Source organism: Thamnophis elegans, chromosome 8 (assembly GCF_009769535.1).
Source record: "Thamnophis elegans isolate rThaEle1 chromosome 8, rThaEle1.pri, whole genome shotgun sequence".
In the NCBI taxonomy this organism is placed as follows: Eukaryota; Metazoa; Chordata; class Lepidosauria; order Squamata; family Colubridae; genus Thamnophis; species Thamnophis elegans.
Genome location: NC_045548.1, coordinates 36,403,015 through 36,420,881, shown reverse-complemented (window position 1 = coordinate 36,420,881; position 17,867 = coordinate 36,403,015). Strand labels below are relative to the sequence as shown.

The 17,867-nt window shown below is 34.9% G+C and overlaps 1 protein-coding gene across 3 annotated transcripts in view; it reads left to right on the top strand.

Moving 5' to 3' along the window:
- Positions 1-17,867, top strand: part of PRKDC (protein kinase, DNA-activated, catalytic subunit) — a 125,928-nt gene that overhangs the window by 809 nt on the left and 107,252 nt on the right. For all 3 annotated transcript variants that reach the window (XM_032222951.1, XM_032222952.1, XM_032222953.1), the window contains exons 2-22: positions 1,543-1,619; positions 1,860-1,952; positions 2,858-2,932; positions 3,021-3,123; positions 3,833-3,945; positions 5,491-5,590; positions 6,787-6,842; positions 6,935-6,965; positions 7,297-7,454; positions 8,705-8,851; positions 9,658-9,822; positions 10,005-10,173; positions 11,436-11,485; positions 12,276-12,413; positions 12,883-13,035; positions 13,216-13,331; positions 13,638-13,797; positions 15,989-16,075; positions 16,334-16,453; positions 17,111-17,270; positions 17,601-17,707. In XM_032222951.1, the coding sequence (XP_032078842.1) occupies positions 1,543-1,619; positions 1,860-1,952; positions 2,858-2,932; positions 3,021-3,123; positions 3,833-3,945; positions 5,491-5,590; positions 6,787-6,842; positions 6,935-6,965; positions 7,297-7,454; positions 8,705-8,851; positions 9,658-9,822; positions 10,005-10,173; positions 11,436-11,485; positions 12,276-12,413; positions 12,883-13,035; positions 13,216-13,331; positions 13,638-13,797; positions 15,989-16,075; positions 16,334-16,453; positions 17,111-17,270; positions 17,601-17,707 (2,378 nt within the window). The remainder of the gene's footprint in view (positions 1-1,542; positions 1,620-1,859; positions 1,953-2,857; positions 2,933-3,020; positions 3,124-3,832; positions 3,946-5,490; positions 5,591-6,786; positions 6,843-6,934; positions 6,966-7,296; positions 7,455-8,704; positions 8,852-9,657; positions 9,823-10,004; positions 10,174-11,435; positions 11,486-12,275; positions 12,414-12,882; positions 13,036-13,215; positions 13,332-13,637; positions 13,798-15,988; positions 16,076-16,333; positions 16,454-17,110; positions 17,271-17,600; positions 17,708-17,867) is intronic.

Below are 17,867 nucleotides of genomic sequence, written 5' to 3'. Positions count from 1 at the left end.
CAGATACTACAATACTTTGTGAGGATATTCTTTAACAAATGGAGGTTTATTTAAATTACATTAAACTGCTTTTCAGAGCTAGGTTCTCAAAAAATGTGATATACAAAACTACCGTATAATAAATCTTGGTATGTTGTTTTGAGAAAGCTGCTGGAACAATTTGGTTTCTGAAGCAGCAACAGCAGGGAGATGTAGTGTAACCTAAGGGTTAAAAAAAGTGTTCTTTGGGCTCAGCAACTAAGACCCCTAAACTTCAATTCCCAGAATTCCTTAGTTAGAATACTATCTGAGGAATTCTGGAAGTTGAAGTCTTTAAAGTTTGCTGAGATTGAGAAACACTGAGAATGTTGGACTGGGGTTGGAAAGATCCAGCACAGCCAGCTATGGATTCGACTAAGTGCTTCTCAGCTCTTCTTGTTTCTCCTTCTAATCTGAGAAAGTTTGTGAGAATGAAATGAATGGCCAGTCACAATGGCTAATAGGAAAGCTGGGAAGAGTTAGTAGAATAGAATATAAAATAACAGAGTTGGAAGGGACCTTGGAGGTCTTGTACTCCAACCGCACCACTGCATAGGCAGATAACCTTATACCATTTCAGACAAATTGTTATCCAATCTCTTCTTAAAAACTCCCAGTGTTGGGGCATTCACAACTTCTGAAGGTAAGCTGTTCCACTGATTAATTGTTCTGTCAGGAAAGTTCTCCTTAGTTCTAGGTTGCTTCTTTCCTTAATTAGTTTCTACCCATTGCTTCTTGTCCTGCCTTCAGGTGCTTTGGAGAATAGGTTGACTCCCTAATTATGGCAACTCATTAGATATCTGAACACTGCTATCATGTCATCCCAATTCTTTTCATTAAACTAGACCAGTGATGGCTAACCTTGGTGTGCCAAAATTGTGTGTGTGCGCGCTATCACACATGTGCGTGCCCACCCACCTGCGCATGCGTGAATGACCCCCATCTGTGCATGTGTGAGCAACTCCCCAGCTGTGTATGCACGACCGACCTGCCCACCACGCATGCTTGAGCAACACCTGCACGTGGGTGTGTGTGGATTTTCATCTTCCCCAGGCTCCGGAGGCTTTCCTGAAGCCTAGGGAGGGCAAAAACAGCCAGGGGGGCCGGGGGAGGCCGTTTTTGCCCTCCCTGGGCTTCAGGAAAGCCTCCAGAGCCTGAGGAGAGTGAAAAATAGGCCCAACAGGTCAACCAGAAGTTCGTTCCGGTTGACCTCTTGGGCCTTTTTTCACCCTCTCCAGGTTTCAGGAAAACCTCCATAGTCTAGAGAGGATGAAAAACAGGCCCAATGGGCCAACCAGAAGTTTGTTCCATCATAAATATATGGTCATTGCCAAGCACCCAATTTTCATCATGTGACTGTGGGAAGGCTTCAGTGGTTGTAAATGAGAAGATCCATCATGTCACTTTTTTCAGTGCCACTGTAACTTTGAATGGTTGCTAAACCAATGGTTGAAAGTCAAGGATTACCTGTAGAGTATTTGCTTAATTTATTAAAATATTAATCTGCATTTATTCTTCCCTCAGCCTTGCAGATTTCACTGGTGTTTTCTAAAGAAAATGGACTACTATCATTTATTCGTAAGTCGCTGAAAGTTGAAGATGTAAGTTTAAAATCTAGGATGAAACTACTTTTTAAATTTTTTAGCCTTGTTGAATATTATTTCTACACAAATTGGGTATATTTTGTTAATGTTGGAAGTTATTTGAATTGCTTCTTCAAAAGCTGTGTGTAGCAAGTAAGTGATCTGAGACTGCAGTGTTTATATATATGTTCATTTCATAAGTCTGATATGAAGCCTTATTTTGTCAATGTATTCTTAATGAAGATGATTTTTTTTTAGTTTAGAGAATGCAGAGAAGAAGCATTAAAATTTATTCTTGCCTTTGTGGAAAAGATTGGCCCCAAAGTTCAGCCTTATGCACAAGATGTGAAGGTAGGTCAAAGAAAATTATTTTACATTTTTTTAAAATGTAAAACTAGATAATTTTGCTGAGCAAAGTAGAGTTAATGTTAGGATTAAAATACTAATTATAGTTTTAAAAGCTAATTGTTTCCATTAAATTCTTGAAATATTTCTTCAATTGAAACTTTCGAACATGAGGTAATACTTACCTATACTTCATGAGAAATATTTAAAGTGTCTCAAATCTTCCAAACAGATTAGATGTGAAAATTGTATTTTTGATGAAAGTTGGGAAAATAAGAAGCATGATTTGTACTTCAACTTAATTTCAAAATTTATCTTCAGAATATACCCTTTTAATATAAAAGTCTGTAACATGCTAGTCCTTCTGAGTCTGAACAATCAACTGTGATTGTAACCCATCTCAGTCTAGAAATTGTACTATTGTAATATTCTAAACATTGCTCTAATTTTATATTAATACTAATGTTGATAATATTGATGATGATGATGATGATGATGATGATTATATTATATAATCTAATATTGTTTAATGCTTCCAGATAGAATAATAGATGTCTGTCTATTTCATATTCTCTTGTTTTTACCTCTGGGATGTTCTGAATGGATGTCTTTTTATGAATACTCTCCACTGTTGAAAAGAGATTTAATTTACCCCAAAATGTATAGAAAAGACATTGCTAGAGCCTGGCTTTTGATTAATCTAGCTGAAGGATGTGAAATATTCTAATGACCAAAATGTTTATGTTGGTAAACAAATTTGCATTGGTATCTTTCAGTAGTTTAATATTTTTGAATAAAGTAAAATAATGAGGAACAATTTTCTCACCAATTGCATATTTAAGTTAGAGAATTTTGATTGTATTGTTATATATAATAATACATTATTACAATTTTTGTCTTTTAAAAATTAGGGGATATGTGTTACTGTTTATACAAAAGACAGATCAGCAAAATGTGGAATCCCAGCTCTAGAGCTACTGATCAAGGTAAAATTGATGGCATAGTTTTATATTTTGCTGTACTTTAAAAAATGATTTGCCATTCTAACCCTTTGCATGTTGAATACCTTTGTAGCTGCTTCAAAAGTTACCGAAAGCAATGGAATGCATGAAGGTTGGAGAAATCTTTAACAAATTTTATGGAGAAATTGCTATAAAAAGCAAAGTGCCTGATACAGGTAACATTTTACTTGTCTATCAGTAACTAAGAGTAAATGGTGTTTAGCAAGTATTGTAAATTAGCTAGTGTCCCAAATAATTAACAGATTGAGATATATCCTGACAAAAAGTTTCTAATAAGCCTCTAATAAGGTATAAATAGTATTGAAAGCAAGGATGATAGTAACCTATGTGACATTGATTTGTACAAATTAATCCTACTTAATTGTTTTTAAAATTTATGCACAAATTAACATTTTTTTGGACATCAAGATTTGTTCCCCAGGTGATGCAAGAGACCAACTAAGGAACATGGCATGATAATAAGTTGTAATTTTTTCTTCCCAAGAAAAAATGTAGTTGGATGAAGAAGAGTATTGTGCTGAAGAAATAATCTTTTCCCGTGCTTTATTTCTTCCCTCAGTCATTAAAAAGTTATTGCTGAAAGCCTGAGCAATAATTATCATCTTGTGGAGACTCTTTTATCAAGTTTATTTGTAATTTGGAAAAATAAATTTAAACCCAGTTGTAGAAATTGTATAATTAATTGAGTAGTTTATTATATATACAGTGTGATTGGCATCCCTCAGGACAATGAATGCAAATGCCAGTAAGAACTTGGAAATCTATATGTTGCTCTGAATTAAATCCTCCTACATTTGATGATAGGGGAAAGTAATTGGGGTAGTTGACATAAAATATAAGTGATTAAGATGCTTTTTTTTTAAGTGTTGGAAAGGATTTATGAGCTCTTGGGAGTCTTGGGTGAAGTTCAACCTAGTGAAATGATTGACAATTCTGAAAAACTGTTCCGCGCTTATCTGCTAGAATTAAAAGTACAGGTAAGAAAGGGTTTTGCATTTGGTATGGAAGGTTGAGGTTTATTTTTTTAAAGTGTTGTAATGCTGACTCTGAATACCTCATATATTACTGTTTGTGTTATGATACAGGTTTTAATGGGTTATTCCAGTTCATTGTATCAAATTGAATAGATATTTTTCCATGTGTGCTTTTGAAATACACTGTATTTTTCGGAGTATAAGACGCACCAGAGTATAAGACGCACCAAGGTTTTGAAGAAGCAAATTAAAAAAAAATGTTTTTGCACTCTATAGACCTAGTGAAAACGGGCCAGTTTTTTCCACCCCAAAAAGGGCCTGAATAGCCTTTAGGAGCTTTGCAGAGTGCTCCGGAGGGGGGGAGCAATATTGAGCAAAAAACAGCCTGTTTTTCACTCATTTTTGTCCTCCCCAACCCCCAGGAGCATTCTGCAAGGCTCCTAAATGCTATGCACGGCCATTTTGGTGAAGGGGGTGGGGTTTCGGGAGGCAAAAAATGCTATATTCAGTGTATAAGACACACCCAGATTTTCAGCTCTTTTTTGAGGGAAAAAGGTGCATCTTATACTCTGAAAAATACGGTATATAAATTTTGAGATATAAATAAATAGGAATTGGCGGAAGTGAGACTTATAATTAATGCAAATTGAGTTAGTGAGATATTTGTTATGTTTTTATAAACATTTAATATTTTTAAAAATATTTAATGAGAATTCAGAAATCTGTATATTGTATTGGTTTACATTTTTCTATGTAATGAAGGGCAAAAATAATTTGCATAACTGGTATTAAAATATAAATAGATGAAAAGGATGCTAAATATTTTTGTAAATATATTAGAAATTATATGTAAGCTGGGAATCAGGCAAAGTTTGTCCTTTATTTACTTGTAACTTCTAATTTATATTTATGTACATTTTTCTATTGCTTACATAATATTATTCTTACACATGTAATTAAAACTTGTATGCGTTCTAAACTTTTTAGAACTGTAAAATAAAACAACTGATACTATGCAGTAACATACTAATATATGCAGTATATCAGAGTGATGAATATATCTCTTATTGCTGTAGAAATTAGTTCGCTTCTAACAAGGGCAGATTTTACAAACCTATCTTTTAGTATCAGTTATTCATTTATAAACAAAGTGTTTATTTTATATCTATCTATATCTATCTATCTATCTATCTATCTATCTATCTATCTATCTATCTATCTATCTATCTATCTATCTATAAATATAAATGGTGCCAATTTGATAGAATTGCCAAATAACTTTAAGACAGTTGTTAAGAACTTGGTTAGCGATGTCACAACCCTGTATGATTTATTAGTTATTTATGTGTCAGCATTTTCTGGATTATTCATCCTATATGAAATAACAGTGATGAAATGATTCTTTGGTACCCCATTATACATCAGAAGTACCACATTTATTCCATAATCTGACAATAAATGCATTGCTAAAATGTTGACGTTTATTATTATTGTTACTTCATATCTTCTCTTTTTTTTTAATACAATCATTTATTTTCTCATTTTCAGATGACTTCTGCAACAAGGCAACCTAAGTTCCCTATTGTAGCAGGGTGCCTGAAAGGACTGACTGCACTTATGAATAATTTTACCAAATCCATGGATGAAGGTATCATCTTTATTTTGCTAAAATAACCCAATGCAATTTCTTCCTGTATAAAATTGTGTTTCCAAAAAGGCTAAATCTCTTAAAGGTGAAGACATGGCAACATTGTCAAGGTTGGAAAGTTCATACCCCAAGCCATGACAATGTTTCCATGTCCTCACCTTTAAGAGATTTAGCCTCATTTCACTGTTTGGAATAATTGCTTCAAGATCAGACCACTTTCAGTAAAATGAAAATGGTCAAATTTGTGGTAAAAAAAAATCTCAATGTTGAAAAATTTGCACACATATTTAAAACGAAAAGCCTTGCTGACAGCTTATAAACTGTGGAAACTTTCTATGATTTACTTTCTTGCTTTGTTTGATACTAAAACTGATTTATCAATTTGAGAAGCATTGATATAAAACAAGCTTATGGATATTTTCCTAGATTAATTCATGTATAAAAGGAGCCTACAAATATTTAGAATCATCAAAGGTGATTTTGTGAATTCCTTGGTCTTGGTAATTTGTTTTATTGGAATAGCCTTAATTCCCTTTATTTAATCTGTTGTGATGTAGGTGTATACTTTGCTTTTGTCCTTTTCTAAATTTATACTATTAAAATGTCTGCATTTTAGTGCCCTTTCCAAGTAATTGGTTCTGTTAGGATCTTAAAGCAGATTAGCAGATATTTCATAGTGTTTGGATTTCTTCTCTGAAGGTTTTATAAAATTAGGATATGCAAGAGTAGAGTAGAACAAATTGATAAAAAATTAAACTTCCAATTATTCTCTACAGCTCATTCTGATAATTTTCTAGGCTTTATGGTGCATCTATATGGAGATTTTCTGTTTCCTACAATAGCAAAAGTAGAATGGACCAAAATGGGGATGCCTTGGATTGGGGTGGGTCTTGCCTAATAATTGGTGGGAATTGGTTATCAATGGCAATAGAGATGCAATTACATTATGTTGCATGTTCTGATCATATTGCTTGGCAATGGAAATTCTGATCTCAATTATTGTTTGTTAACCAAGGCCTTACCTGTATGCTAAATAAACATGGTGGATTAGTTTGGATTAGTTTGTTAGGAAGTCCTTGTTGAATCAAAGCAATATTTTGGAATGTACTATTGATATCTTTTATGACATGTGAGAAAAGGATTAAATTTACACAACTCTGTCATTACTGTGGTTTATATGGTTCGTCTATCTACAGATCCCCGAACATCAAAAGAGATCTTTGATTTTGCAGTGAAGGCAATAAGTCCAAAGGTATATATAGTGTCTCTTCTAACTTCTTAAAAGAAGATTCTGACATGTTAATTTGACAAATTATTCTTATTCTGAACCCTTTGAAATTGCAGATTGATTTAAAAAGATATGCAGTGCCTCTTGGTAAGAGTTTCTTATTTTCTTATGAAATAGTTCTGTGGTGGAAAAATAGTTTCTGTGATAACATATTCAGCTTTTGTTCTTTAGTTATTTTTTAATTTTGACTTCCAATATAATCAAAGTTTAGCCTAGGTTGACATGTCACTTCAATTTAGAAAAGACATAGATTATATCATGGTGTTTTTCCCCAGGAAATATTTAAAAAATCAATAACAATTGAACAATTTTGTCAAAAGTAATTTTATAAACAAGTAATCATTCAATCTACTATAAAATATTTTGGATATAACTGAAACAATATGGTCAATGTAAATTAAAATGTTTACTTTTACAGCTGGTCTACATTTATTCAGTAAGCACGCTGTTCAGTTCAGCACTTGTCTTTTAGACAATTATGCCTCCTTGTTTCAAACAATGTCCAAATGGTGTGGCCATCAAAATGCAGAAGTCAAGAAAGCTGGTCATTCGGCGTTGGATTCATTTCTTAAACAGGTACCAAAAATAAAACTGTTATCTGGCAGAATTCCTAGAATGTAAATACTATAGTGAAACAGTCTTCATATAAGTTTGCCCTTGTTATAACTGCTGTATTTTCGGAGTATAAGGCACACCAAGATTTTGAAGAGGGAAATTTTAAAAAAAGTTTTTGCACTCGGCATACCTCCCCAAAACAGCCCATTTTTTTGCAAAAACGGGCCTGTTTTTGTCCAAAAAAAGGGCTTATAAAGTGCTCCTGGAGGCTGGGGGGGGGGCAAAATTGAGCAAAAAACAGCCCTCCTAAAGGCTATGCATGGTCATTTTGGTGAAGGGGCATGGTTTTGGGAGGCAAAAAATGCAATATTATTCAGTTTATAAGACACACCCAGATTTTCAACCTCTTTTGAGGGGAAAAGGTGCGTCTTATACTCCGAAAAATATGGTAGTAAGAAATGAGTTATGCATAATAGCTCTAGCCTGGCATACATTTTTCAAGAACAATGGAACGGCTTTAGATCAGTGAATTCAAAAATTTTCAAAATCTACCTGAGGCAACCAGGTTATTTATTTTCTTTCCTTTTATGTTCATTAATATTGGTGGCTCAGTGGCTAAAGTGCTGAGCTTGTCGATCAGAAAGGTTGGCAGTTCGGCGTTTCAAATCCCTAGCACTGCGTAACAGAATGAGCTCCCGTTACTTGCCCCAGTTTCTGCCAATCTAACAGTTTGAAAGCATGTAAAAATGCAAGTAGAAAAATAGGGACCACCTTTGGTGGGAAGGTAACAGCGTTCCATGCACCTTTGGCATTTAGTCATGCCGGCCACATGACCACAGAGATGTCTTCAGACAGCGCTGGCTTTTCGGCTTTGAAATGGAGATGAGCACCGCCCCTTAAAGTTGGGAACAACTAGCCCATGGAAACCTTTACCTTTAATATTCGACTGGGTTCAGAATTGTTAGGTTCTCAGAGATCCATGAAGGCATGTAGAGTTATCCAGAATTTATTTGCATTTTGAAAGGCAGTTCTTCCTCTCATCTCTTAAATGGTATCTGATTTCATGGCCTCTAGAATTGTAGGCCACTTTAAAGTTTTATTGTTACTTTTAATGCCAATAGATCATTGCTTCTTGTTCCTCCAAATGTGTTAGCATTTTATTACATAATTTTGGAAAACAATTGGCAATGTTGTTTATAGATAAATGTAAGACAGTGGAAAATGTTTGAATATTCAGTGATAAAATTACTAATTTTATGTATGATTTTAAGATTTCATCAATGGTTGCCAAAGATGTTGAAATGCATAAGAGCAAGTTACACTTCTTTATGGAAGAATTTTATGGTATCATCAGAAATACGGATGCCAGCAACAAAGAACTCTCCATTGCTATTCGTGGTTATGGACTATTTGCAGCGGTATGTAGTTTTCTTCATGATATAAAGGTGTTCTGAAGGAATGCAATGCTACAAATGGGAATGTTTTATATCTGGCATGTCATGTTCTGTAGAAATTTTATAGCAATAGCAGTAGCAGTTAGACTTATATGCCGCTTCATAGGGCTTTCAGCACTCTCTAAGTGGTTTACAGAGTCAGCATATTGCCCCCAACAATCCGGGTCCTCATTTTACCCACCTCGGAAGGATGGAAGGCTGAGTCAACCCTGAGCCGGTGAGATTTGAACAGCCAAACTGCCGAACTAGCAGTCAGCTGAAGTAGCCTGCAGTACTGCACTCTAACCACTGCGCCACCTCGGCTTTCATTAATTAATTGTTTATAATGTTTTACTGAAATTTAAAAATACAAAGATAAAAAACCCAATATATACTAAGAAAAATATTTAAAAAGATTAAAAATGCAAAGAGAAAAAGAAAAAAGGGAAGGAAGAGAAGGCAAAAAGGGAAAAATATATTAAAAAGAAGAGTGAAACAAAAATATAAAAATAAATGACTTCCATCTTCAGCAAGACAAATACAATCATTTTCAATAATTTAACACCTTTAATATTCCAACCAAAGATTTCTTTATCCCATATAGAAATCTTGTTAATTCCTATGCTATACTGCAAGTAAAATTCTGCTTGATGTGAATACAGACTTTAGGAACATTGAAGAGGATTTCTAACTAAGATTTTCCCTCTTTTTCAAATTGAAAATTGATGTATTTTGCATATTCCTGACCTTAACCTTATATAATATTTTTTTGTATTTTCTCCACTTAAAAGCCTTGTAAAGTTATCAGTCCAAAGGAAGTTGATGTCATGTATGTGGAACTCCTTCAGCGCTGTAAGCAAATGTATCTAACTGAGGCAGAAACAATTGATGATCATGTGTATCAGCTCCCAAGCTTTCTTCAATCCATTGCAAGTGTTATATTCCACTTGGACACTGTAAGTAAGCAGTATAAACCTAATTTGTAAAGCTATTTGTATGTTCAGGAAATATATGGACCTCTATTGATGAAGATGCTGGTATAATTTTCTTTGTGGGATGTGTGAAAAATACAACAGATTTTAGACATTTTTGAAAACAAGCATCTTCTTTTGTTTGATATCTCCTCTTGTTCTTCTAGATTCCAGAGATATACACTCCAGTTCTTGAACGTCTTATGATAGTTCAAATAGATAACTTCCCGCAATATAGTGCCAAGATGCAAACAGCATGTTGTTGGTCTATTGTGAAAGTATTTTTGGCTTTGGCAGCAAAAGGCCCGGTACTGTGGAGTTTTATGAGCACTGTCAGTGAGTACTCTATAGTGTACAAACATGTATTGTTCCTTTGACTTCAGTATGAATTTAGGTTGAATAATATTATAAATTTAAGGAAGCAGTAGTGATAGCATTTCCCGATAATTGCTATTTAACTTTTGCACCAATCTTGTTCAGTTAACAACTGGACCATTTTAAGATACCATTTTCAATGTGAAAAGGAGAGAGTTTCTAGAAGTTTTTTCATTTTCTTTGAGTTTAGTGGAAAGTTGTCATTGTAAAACTTAATTGTGAGTACAGGTAGTCTTCAACTTATGACCGTTGGTATAACAACAGCTGAAAGTTACTATGGCCATGACAAAATGGCTTGCATTCCATCCTTGAAGTTACTATTCTTGCACCACTCCCATGATCACATGATTGTAATTTGGGCATTTGGCAACTGGCTTGCATTTACTTAATGACTGCATTGCCTAGCCATTGAATTCAGGTCCCAATTGTGGTCATAAGTCAATGATTAACTGTTGCAAATGTCTGACATAAAATTGGGTTCATATTTAGGCCCCAGAGAGCAGATTGATCGTTGCAATACCAGTCTCCCCTCTGTAATGGAACAGAGTTTTTGTTGCATTAGGGCAGGGGTATCAAACTCGATTTCATTAAGTGCCACATCAGGGTTGTGTTTGACCTCAGGGAGCTGGAGTGGGCATGGCCAGGGTGGGTGTGGCCAGCTTGATGTCACTCGTGTCGGGAGTACCTGTGGGGGCCCAAGCACTCTACCAGAGAAAACAGGCTCCCAAGCTCCGTTTTCAGCTGTGACGACCTGCTGCAACCCTCGGCCAGCAAAAATGGAGCTTGGGGGGGCCATGTGCAGCCCTCCCGAGCTATGTTTTTGCTGCCAGAGGCACCCCAGGGGCAGTCCCTTACTGTTTCTAGGGTGGCCCCATGGATCAGATCTAAGCACCCTGCGGGCCTCGAGTTTTGAAACCCCTATATTAGGACATTGGCAGTATGAGCTATGATGGCGCAGTCCTTGAAGTTAGTAGTGCAAGCAACTTCTGCTGCCTGCCGGCTGACTGCAATTTGGCAGTTCAAATCTCATCAGGCTCAAGGTTGACTCAGCCTTCCATTCTTCCGAGGTCAGTAAAATGAGGACCCAGATTATTGAGGGCAACATGCTGACTCTGTAAATCGCTTAGAGAGGGCTGTAAAGCAGTAAGTGCTAAGTGCTATTGCTATTATTTGAGGCCAGCTTATTGAAATATTAAATTAAAACAAGCTGTCTTCATTTTCAGTGCATCAGGGTTTAATCAGAATTTGTTCAAAACCACTGGTCTTTTCAATGGTAAGTTTACTGGAGTTTTGTGGAATTAAATGTGTATCTATAGAATTGGAAAAGTACTTATGTGCAATTTAGTGGCAATTATCCAATTACAAATTTCAACCATGTTCTCCCTTACCAGAAAATTTAGAATGTGGTGTACTGGTATAGAGGAATGACTTTGGGAGACTGGTTCCAGAGACACCTCCTAGGAATAATCTAATAAGAGACAGCATAGTCCACAACTGGATAATGGGTGGGTTAAGAGGCTCAGAAGAGACCCCCATATTTTTTTAGTGTAGTTCAACCCAATACTGTCACTGAGGAGTGCCACTGTATAGAGCGGCCAAAGGGGCAAAGAAGGAGCTAGAGATAGGTGAATAGGGAAGTAGAAGCACCCCTATAAATGTAATTGTGGATAGGCTGCAAATCCCCAAATGTTGATCATATGACCATGGGGGTACTGCAGTGACCATAACTTTGGGGACTAGACTTAAGTACCACTGAACAAATGATCATAACTCAAGGACTATTTATATCAATTTTTAATTTTCATTTGCCTGTATGTTAATGCGAACCTCTTGATCTCTATTGCAAGCAATACAAATAGGAATCCCAGCAGATGTATTAGGAACCATTCAGCACTTTTCAGTTAATTTGTATTGTACAAATTAGAGATGAAGGCATTTCGAAGAATATTTCAGTATGTCTTGGCAAAATGTTCCTGCTTATTTATTATCATGGAGTCTAAGATTAAGTATTGAAAACTACATAATTTTACTCCTAGTTACTTGAACATTGCAATGTCTTTCAGGATTTTTTGGGGAAGAATATTTCCACATCAGAAGAATCAAATTCATCTGGAGAAGTAAGGACTGGGAAATGGAAAGTGCCTACATATAAGGATTACCTGGATCTCTTTAGAACCTTACTTAGTTGTGATACAATGAAGGTAAAGAACATTTTTACCAAGGTTAAGAATAATAATTCATTGTTACAATCCATCATGCAATTTCTCCTGGAAAAAAACTATAAATAGTTTTGTCTCCTTGTGCACTCTTTCTTTCACCTTCATCTTATGAGGTTATAGTTGTTCAAAGTTTTCTTTTTCTTCATGTCCAGTTCCATATTTCGAGGTCTCATATAGATGTTACAATCAAATAGCTGGGCATGAACACAAATGGTCACTCCATTTGTGGCCTCTCCACAAATGGCACTGGAGTTAAACCTTTCTTGTTGTAAACAAACATTGAAATATAATGCCATAAATACATTTGACCAAAAAAAGAGTTGTAGAGCTCCTATGTTTGGATTTCTATATACATATCACTTACTTTAAAATATCTGCATTTTCCTGATAAATTTACAAAAACTCAATATAGTGTGCAATAGAAGAAATGTATTTTTTTTCTCTATTAAAGGACATGCTGTTGGCAGATGAAGCCTGTTTAACTGAAAATTCACCACTACAGTCTCTAAATCATCTGTTATATGATGAACTCATTAAATCTGTCATAAAAATAATTCGTAAACTGGATCTTACTGTTCAGAAACAGAATATTAAGGAAGAGAAGGTAAGGACTTGCTTTTAAAAAATAAACATTAATATAGAATTATTCAGTCTTTCCCCCACCTATTATTTTCAAGTTCCCTTATTGGGTTTTAGTTCTTATTTGAGAAGTTTGCAAGAATTTTATAATAGACATTTTGGCAAACTTGAAAATCAGTTAACTGCTTCTGATACTCTTTTTCAGGATGGAAGTGAAGGGGATGCCCATCTGACAATTCCTACCTCTGATCCAGCTGCAAACCTTCAGCCATCTAAGCCTAAAGACTATTCAGCCTTTATTAACTTAGTGGAATTTTGCAGGTATAATAGGACTAAAAAAGCAGCATTATGTGGGAGATGCATCATTTAACATACTGTGTTTTTGTCATTCTTACTAAAAAGACATATCCTGACAACACTTCACAAATGTTCCATTTACTTATTTAAGATTTTTTAAAGTAGTTGAAATACTTGTGTTTGACTCTTTGGTTGATTGGGACATCCTAGGTAGGTGCTTATTGAGAATTGTTTTCATTGATCATTGGTATTGCTCATCTGACCAATTTTCAGATTCTCATCTGACTTTCTAGTCCACTTGTTTTTGTTCTTCTTTCCAAACTTATGCAGAGAGATCCTCCCAGACAAGCATATTAAATATTTTGAACCATGGATTTATTCATTTGGCTATGAACTGATTTTACAGGCCACACATTTATCTTTTATTAGTGGATTTTATAAGCTGCTTTCCATTGCGATGAAAATTGCAAAGAAGACTAAATATTTTGCGGTGAGTAAGCCATTGCAGCCATTTGGGGGATTGGGGGGGGGGTGTTCAAAGGATCACTGAAGTTGTATTAGTCTGTTCACACCTTCCTATTTGTTGTACGCCGCCCTGAGTCCTTGGGAGAAGGGCGGCATATAAATCTAATAAATCTCAATCTCATATTTTAGATATAATTGTGATTACTTCATTTTTATAAGAGAAAGGTAGTATTGAGCCATTTTTCTACTCCCAAGTTCTTCTCTTTTCTCTCACTGAACCTATGGTTCATATTATTTCTTTATCACATTAGTTATAATTGTAGGTTTTCTCCTTATCAGAATTTGACATTAATTACAAGTTTGAAATAAATTGTAAACATTTTAGATGCTGGAGCATCTAAAATCTATCTCCTAATTAAATTTAGATGCTGGTTCAGACTGATGGAGATTAGGAGCAATTCTGATGATTGATGCATAATCTCTAATTGGGTTTTTACAAATATTTGCATACAAATGAGAAGTATCATTTAGATTTTTATAATATTCCAGGGGAAAATAGGAGGAGGAAGGTGTTGGATATGTTTTCTGCCTTAAGTTATTTAAAAATAATGACCAGGGAATAAATAGTTATTTAAAAGCATACTCCATTATTTTCATTTTCTGAAGAAGTTATTATATCGCAAAGCAATAAAATTAAAACACAGCATTATAACCCCTCCTTGCTTGATGACAACATTTCATTCCAACATTTTGGACATTAAGTAAAAAGATTGTAAGTGAACAAGAAGGTTCTTCCTGAGCTGCTTTTCTCCATAGCAAAACATTTCCTTGAAAAGTGTTAATCTCAAATTAATAAGCTTAATAATCAGTTGATTAGCTGGCTGTTTTAAACTGACCAAACCTTAACCAGTTTCATGCTGAAGGCTTTTCTTGCCAAGCACATGAAATTTTGTTATAAATGCAACATTGGTCAGAAAATGATTTTTTAAATTATTGTTTATTACCATCATGTTACTGCATGGTTACTAACCAACGTAGTCGCTAAATGCTGAGTGAGCGTATTGGAAACAGCTTTAATTAGGAGATAGATTTCAACGGTTCACCAACAAAAGGGCAACCGACAAAAGCGCGCCCAACTAAACCGCGAGTTCTAAACCGCGCTGACGAATGAGCTATGAAGCGCGCCAACAACAGCGCACCGACAGAAGCCTAACCCTAAACCTAACCCTAAAATTAACCTTGAAGCTAACCCTTACCTTACCTTAAATTGCGCTTCTGTCGGTGCGCTGTTGGCGCGCTGTTGTGGGCGCGTTGATGACGTGGTTTTGTCGCTGCAGTTTTGTCAGCGCACTTTAGTTGAGCGCGCTTTTGTCGGGTCACGGATTTCAACTACTCCCAGGACCTTATATTGTGATTTTCTGGCCTTGGTTTGTTGATTGCATTTTATTTAAACATCAAGTAACCAAAGGTGATTGTACACTGTTCAGAGTTGGTGGTGAACTGTGAATAAACCATTTTAAATATATACATATATACATACATACATACATACATACATACAGCAGAAAAGGAGCTGTGCATGTCAATGTGTCATATTAAAATTCTTTTACTCAGTGGTGGGCTTAAATATATAGTATTTTTAATTGAGATGTGAAAATCCTTGAGGTAGCTATTGTGTGCACAGCTTGTAGTACAGGTGCCTTACAACATGTTTCTCAGCCTGAAAAACTTATAGCTTAAACTTAAAAAAATTAAAATTCAAGCCTGCTGAAATTGACAAATACTTCCTTATAGAAAAGACATCAAAATTGAGAAGACCTTGCTTTTCACTGAAGCCCTACTCAATCTTCATCTGTCTTATATGTTTTTCAGAGACTTGAAGGTACCACTGTATATGCGAGCAAATGGGACTTTTGATATACTTCCTATATGTTTTCTTAGGGTGTTAGTATTTCACTTATGCACATAAAGAAATCATTGGCCAGTGTAATTCATTTAAAAATTAGCAAAAACAATTGTATTCTAAATCAAATCCAAATTCCAAACAGTCTTCAAAGGAAATTATATATAAGGATATTGTAGTAATCTTTGAAACTTACTTTTGTTTGGTACATGGAATTGCCTAACATTTTTACATTATCCAAAAGGTTCTTTTAAAAAATGAAACACAAGATTAATAAAATCTGTACAGTTAATCCTATTTTGTCTTTTGTCAGGGTGTCAGTCCAGAGAGTACGAAAAAATGTCCTGAAGACCCAGAGAAGAGTTCCTGTTTTGCATTATTTTCCAAATTTGGAAAAGAGGTTATTTATATTATTCTTTGAACTGTGCTAGTAGCATTTGCAGTGATGCAAAAGCCAAAGAATTCTACCTTATCATCTTTTCATTTATATTTGTTCTTACTTTAAATGCATGACCTGTTGATTTTAGCTAAAAGCACACTTTTGTGGGCTTATTTTAAAAGAATATTGATGCTTTTTTAAGTACAATGAATTATTTTTTACATTTATTCATTTGTTCAGGTAACATCTGTTATTTCCATTAAAAATTTCTTACTTCAGGTAACTGCAAAAATGAAGCAGTACAAAGATGAATTATTGGCATCTTGTCTGACTTTTGTGCTTTCTCTGCCATATAACATCATTATGCTTGATATCAAAGCATACATTCCTGCTTTACAGGTGGGTTAATGCAGAGATCGAATAATGCAGAATTTTTATTTTTGTAATTTAGCTGGTATTCTTTCCTTCATTTTACTTATACAAAATATATTTTCATGATGCTTCAGTAATATGAGCCGTGGTGGCTCAGTGGTTAGAAAATAGCACTGCAGGCTATTTCTGCTGACTGCCTGCTGACTGCAGTTTGGCAGATTGAATCTCACCAGGCTCAAGGTTCACTCAACCTTCCATCCTTCCAAGGTCGGTAAATGAGGACCCAGATTGTTGGGGGCAATGTGCTGACACTGTAACCCATTTAGAGAGGGCTGTATAGCACTGTGAAGCAGTATATAAGTCTAAGTGCCATTGCTATAATATGCAGGCAGGACTGCATATTACCATCACAACAATGAGGAAATCAATGAGAAAGTCCAAAATGTAAATGATAAATTCATATGTCTGTTACATGTGATGTAGTTTTGTCACGTCTATTTGATTCTGAAGTTTAATTGTAACTTATTCCAGAAGCAAGTTTCTTTAACAACCTTAACATTTTAAATATTTGTAGCAATAGTTAAGAAAATAGTCCATTGAATGGTCAAAGATAGCTTCAGGATAATGTAGATGTTTTGTATCTCCAACTTCTTATAACTCCTTGTCATTATGCACAACCTACAGAATGCTTTTAAACTGGGTCTTAGCTGCACTCCAATGGCTGATGTGGCACTGGACGCACTGGAGGACTGGTCAGCCCACATTCCCAGATACACTATTCAACCTTATTACAAAGACATTGTGCCTTGCCTTGATGGTTATTTGAAAACTTCTGCATCAGCAGGTAAAATAATAAATATACATCCTATTTATTTACATTAGTAAATCTAGGAATATGAAGACGTTTTAACCATTCATGTATTACTGAATAGTCTTGGAGTGAGTAACATGAGGTATAAAGGACTGTAATTCAACTTCCTAATTTGCTGTAGAACTAGGTAGTGGCGGTTTATAATAGCATTGTTGGAAGATGTATGTAGTCAATCATTTCTGCTGCATTGGGGGGCTTTGAGTTTAAATTAGTTTTTTGAAAAATCATAAATACTTCTCTTGTTTTAAGATTTATTTTATTGCTTGCATATTTAATTTTTTTGGATCTTTTTCTTTTAAATAGGTGAATCTCAGAATAATTTGGAAGTGAAGAAACTTTCCAAAGCCATCCAGAAAGGAATGAACAAAGTAGTTATTCAGCATCTCAAAAAATCAAAGAATATTGAATTGGTAAAGAATTTTCCTGCCTTTCTAAAATACTAGCTTTTCATTTTAAAAAGTGATATTTCAATAAAAGTTAATTTTATTTATTACTAGCCAATAATCCAGCATTGCCTGGGTATTTATTTATAGGAGGAAAATGTCCGGACCAAACATAATTTCTAATGTT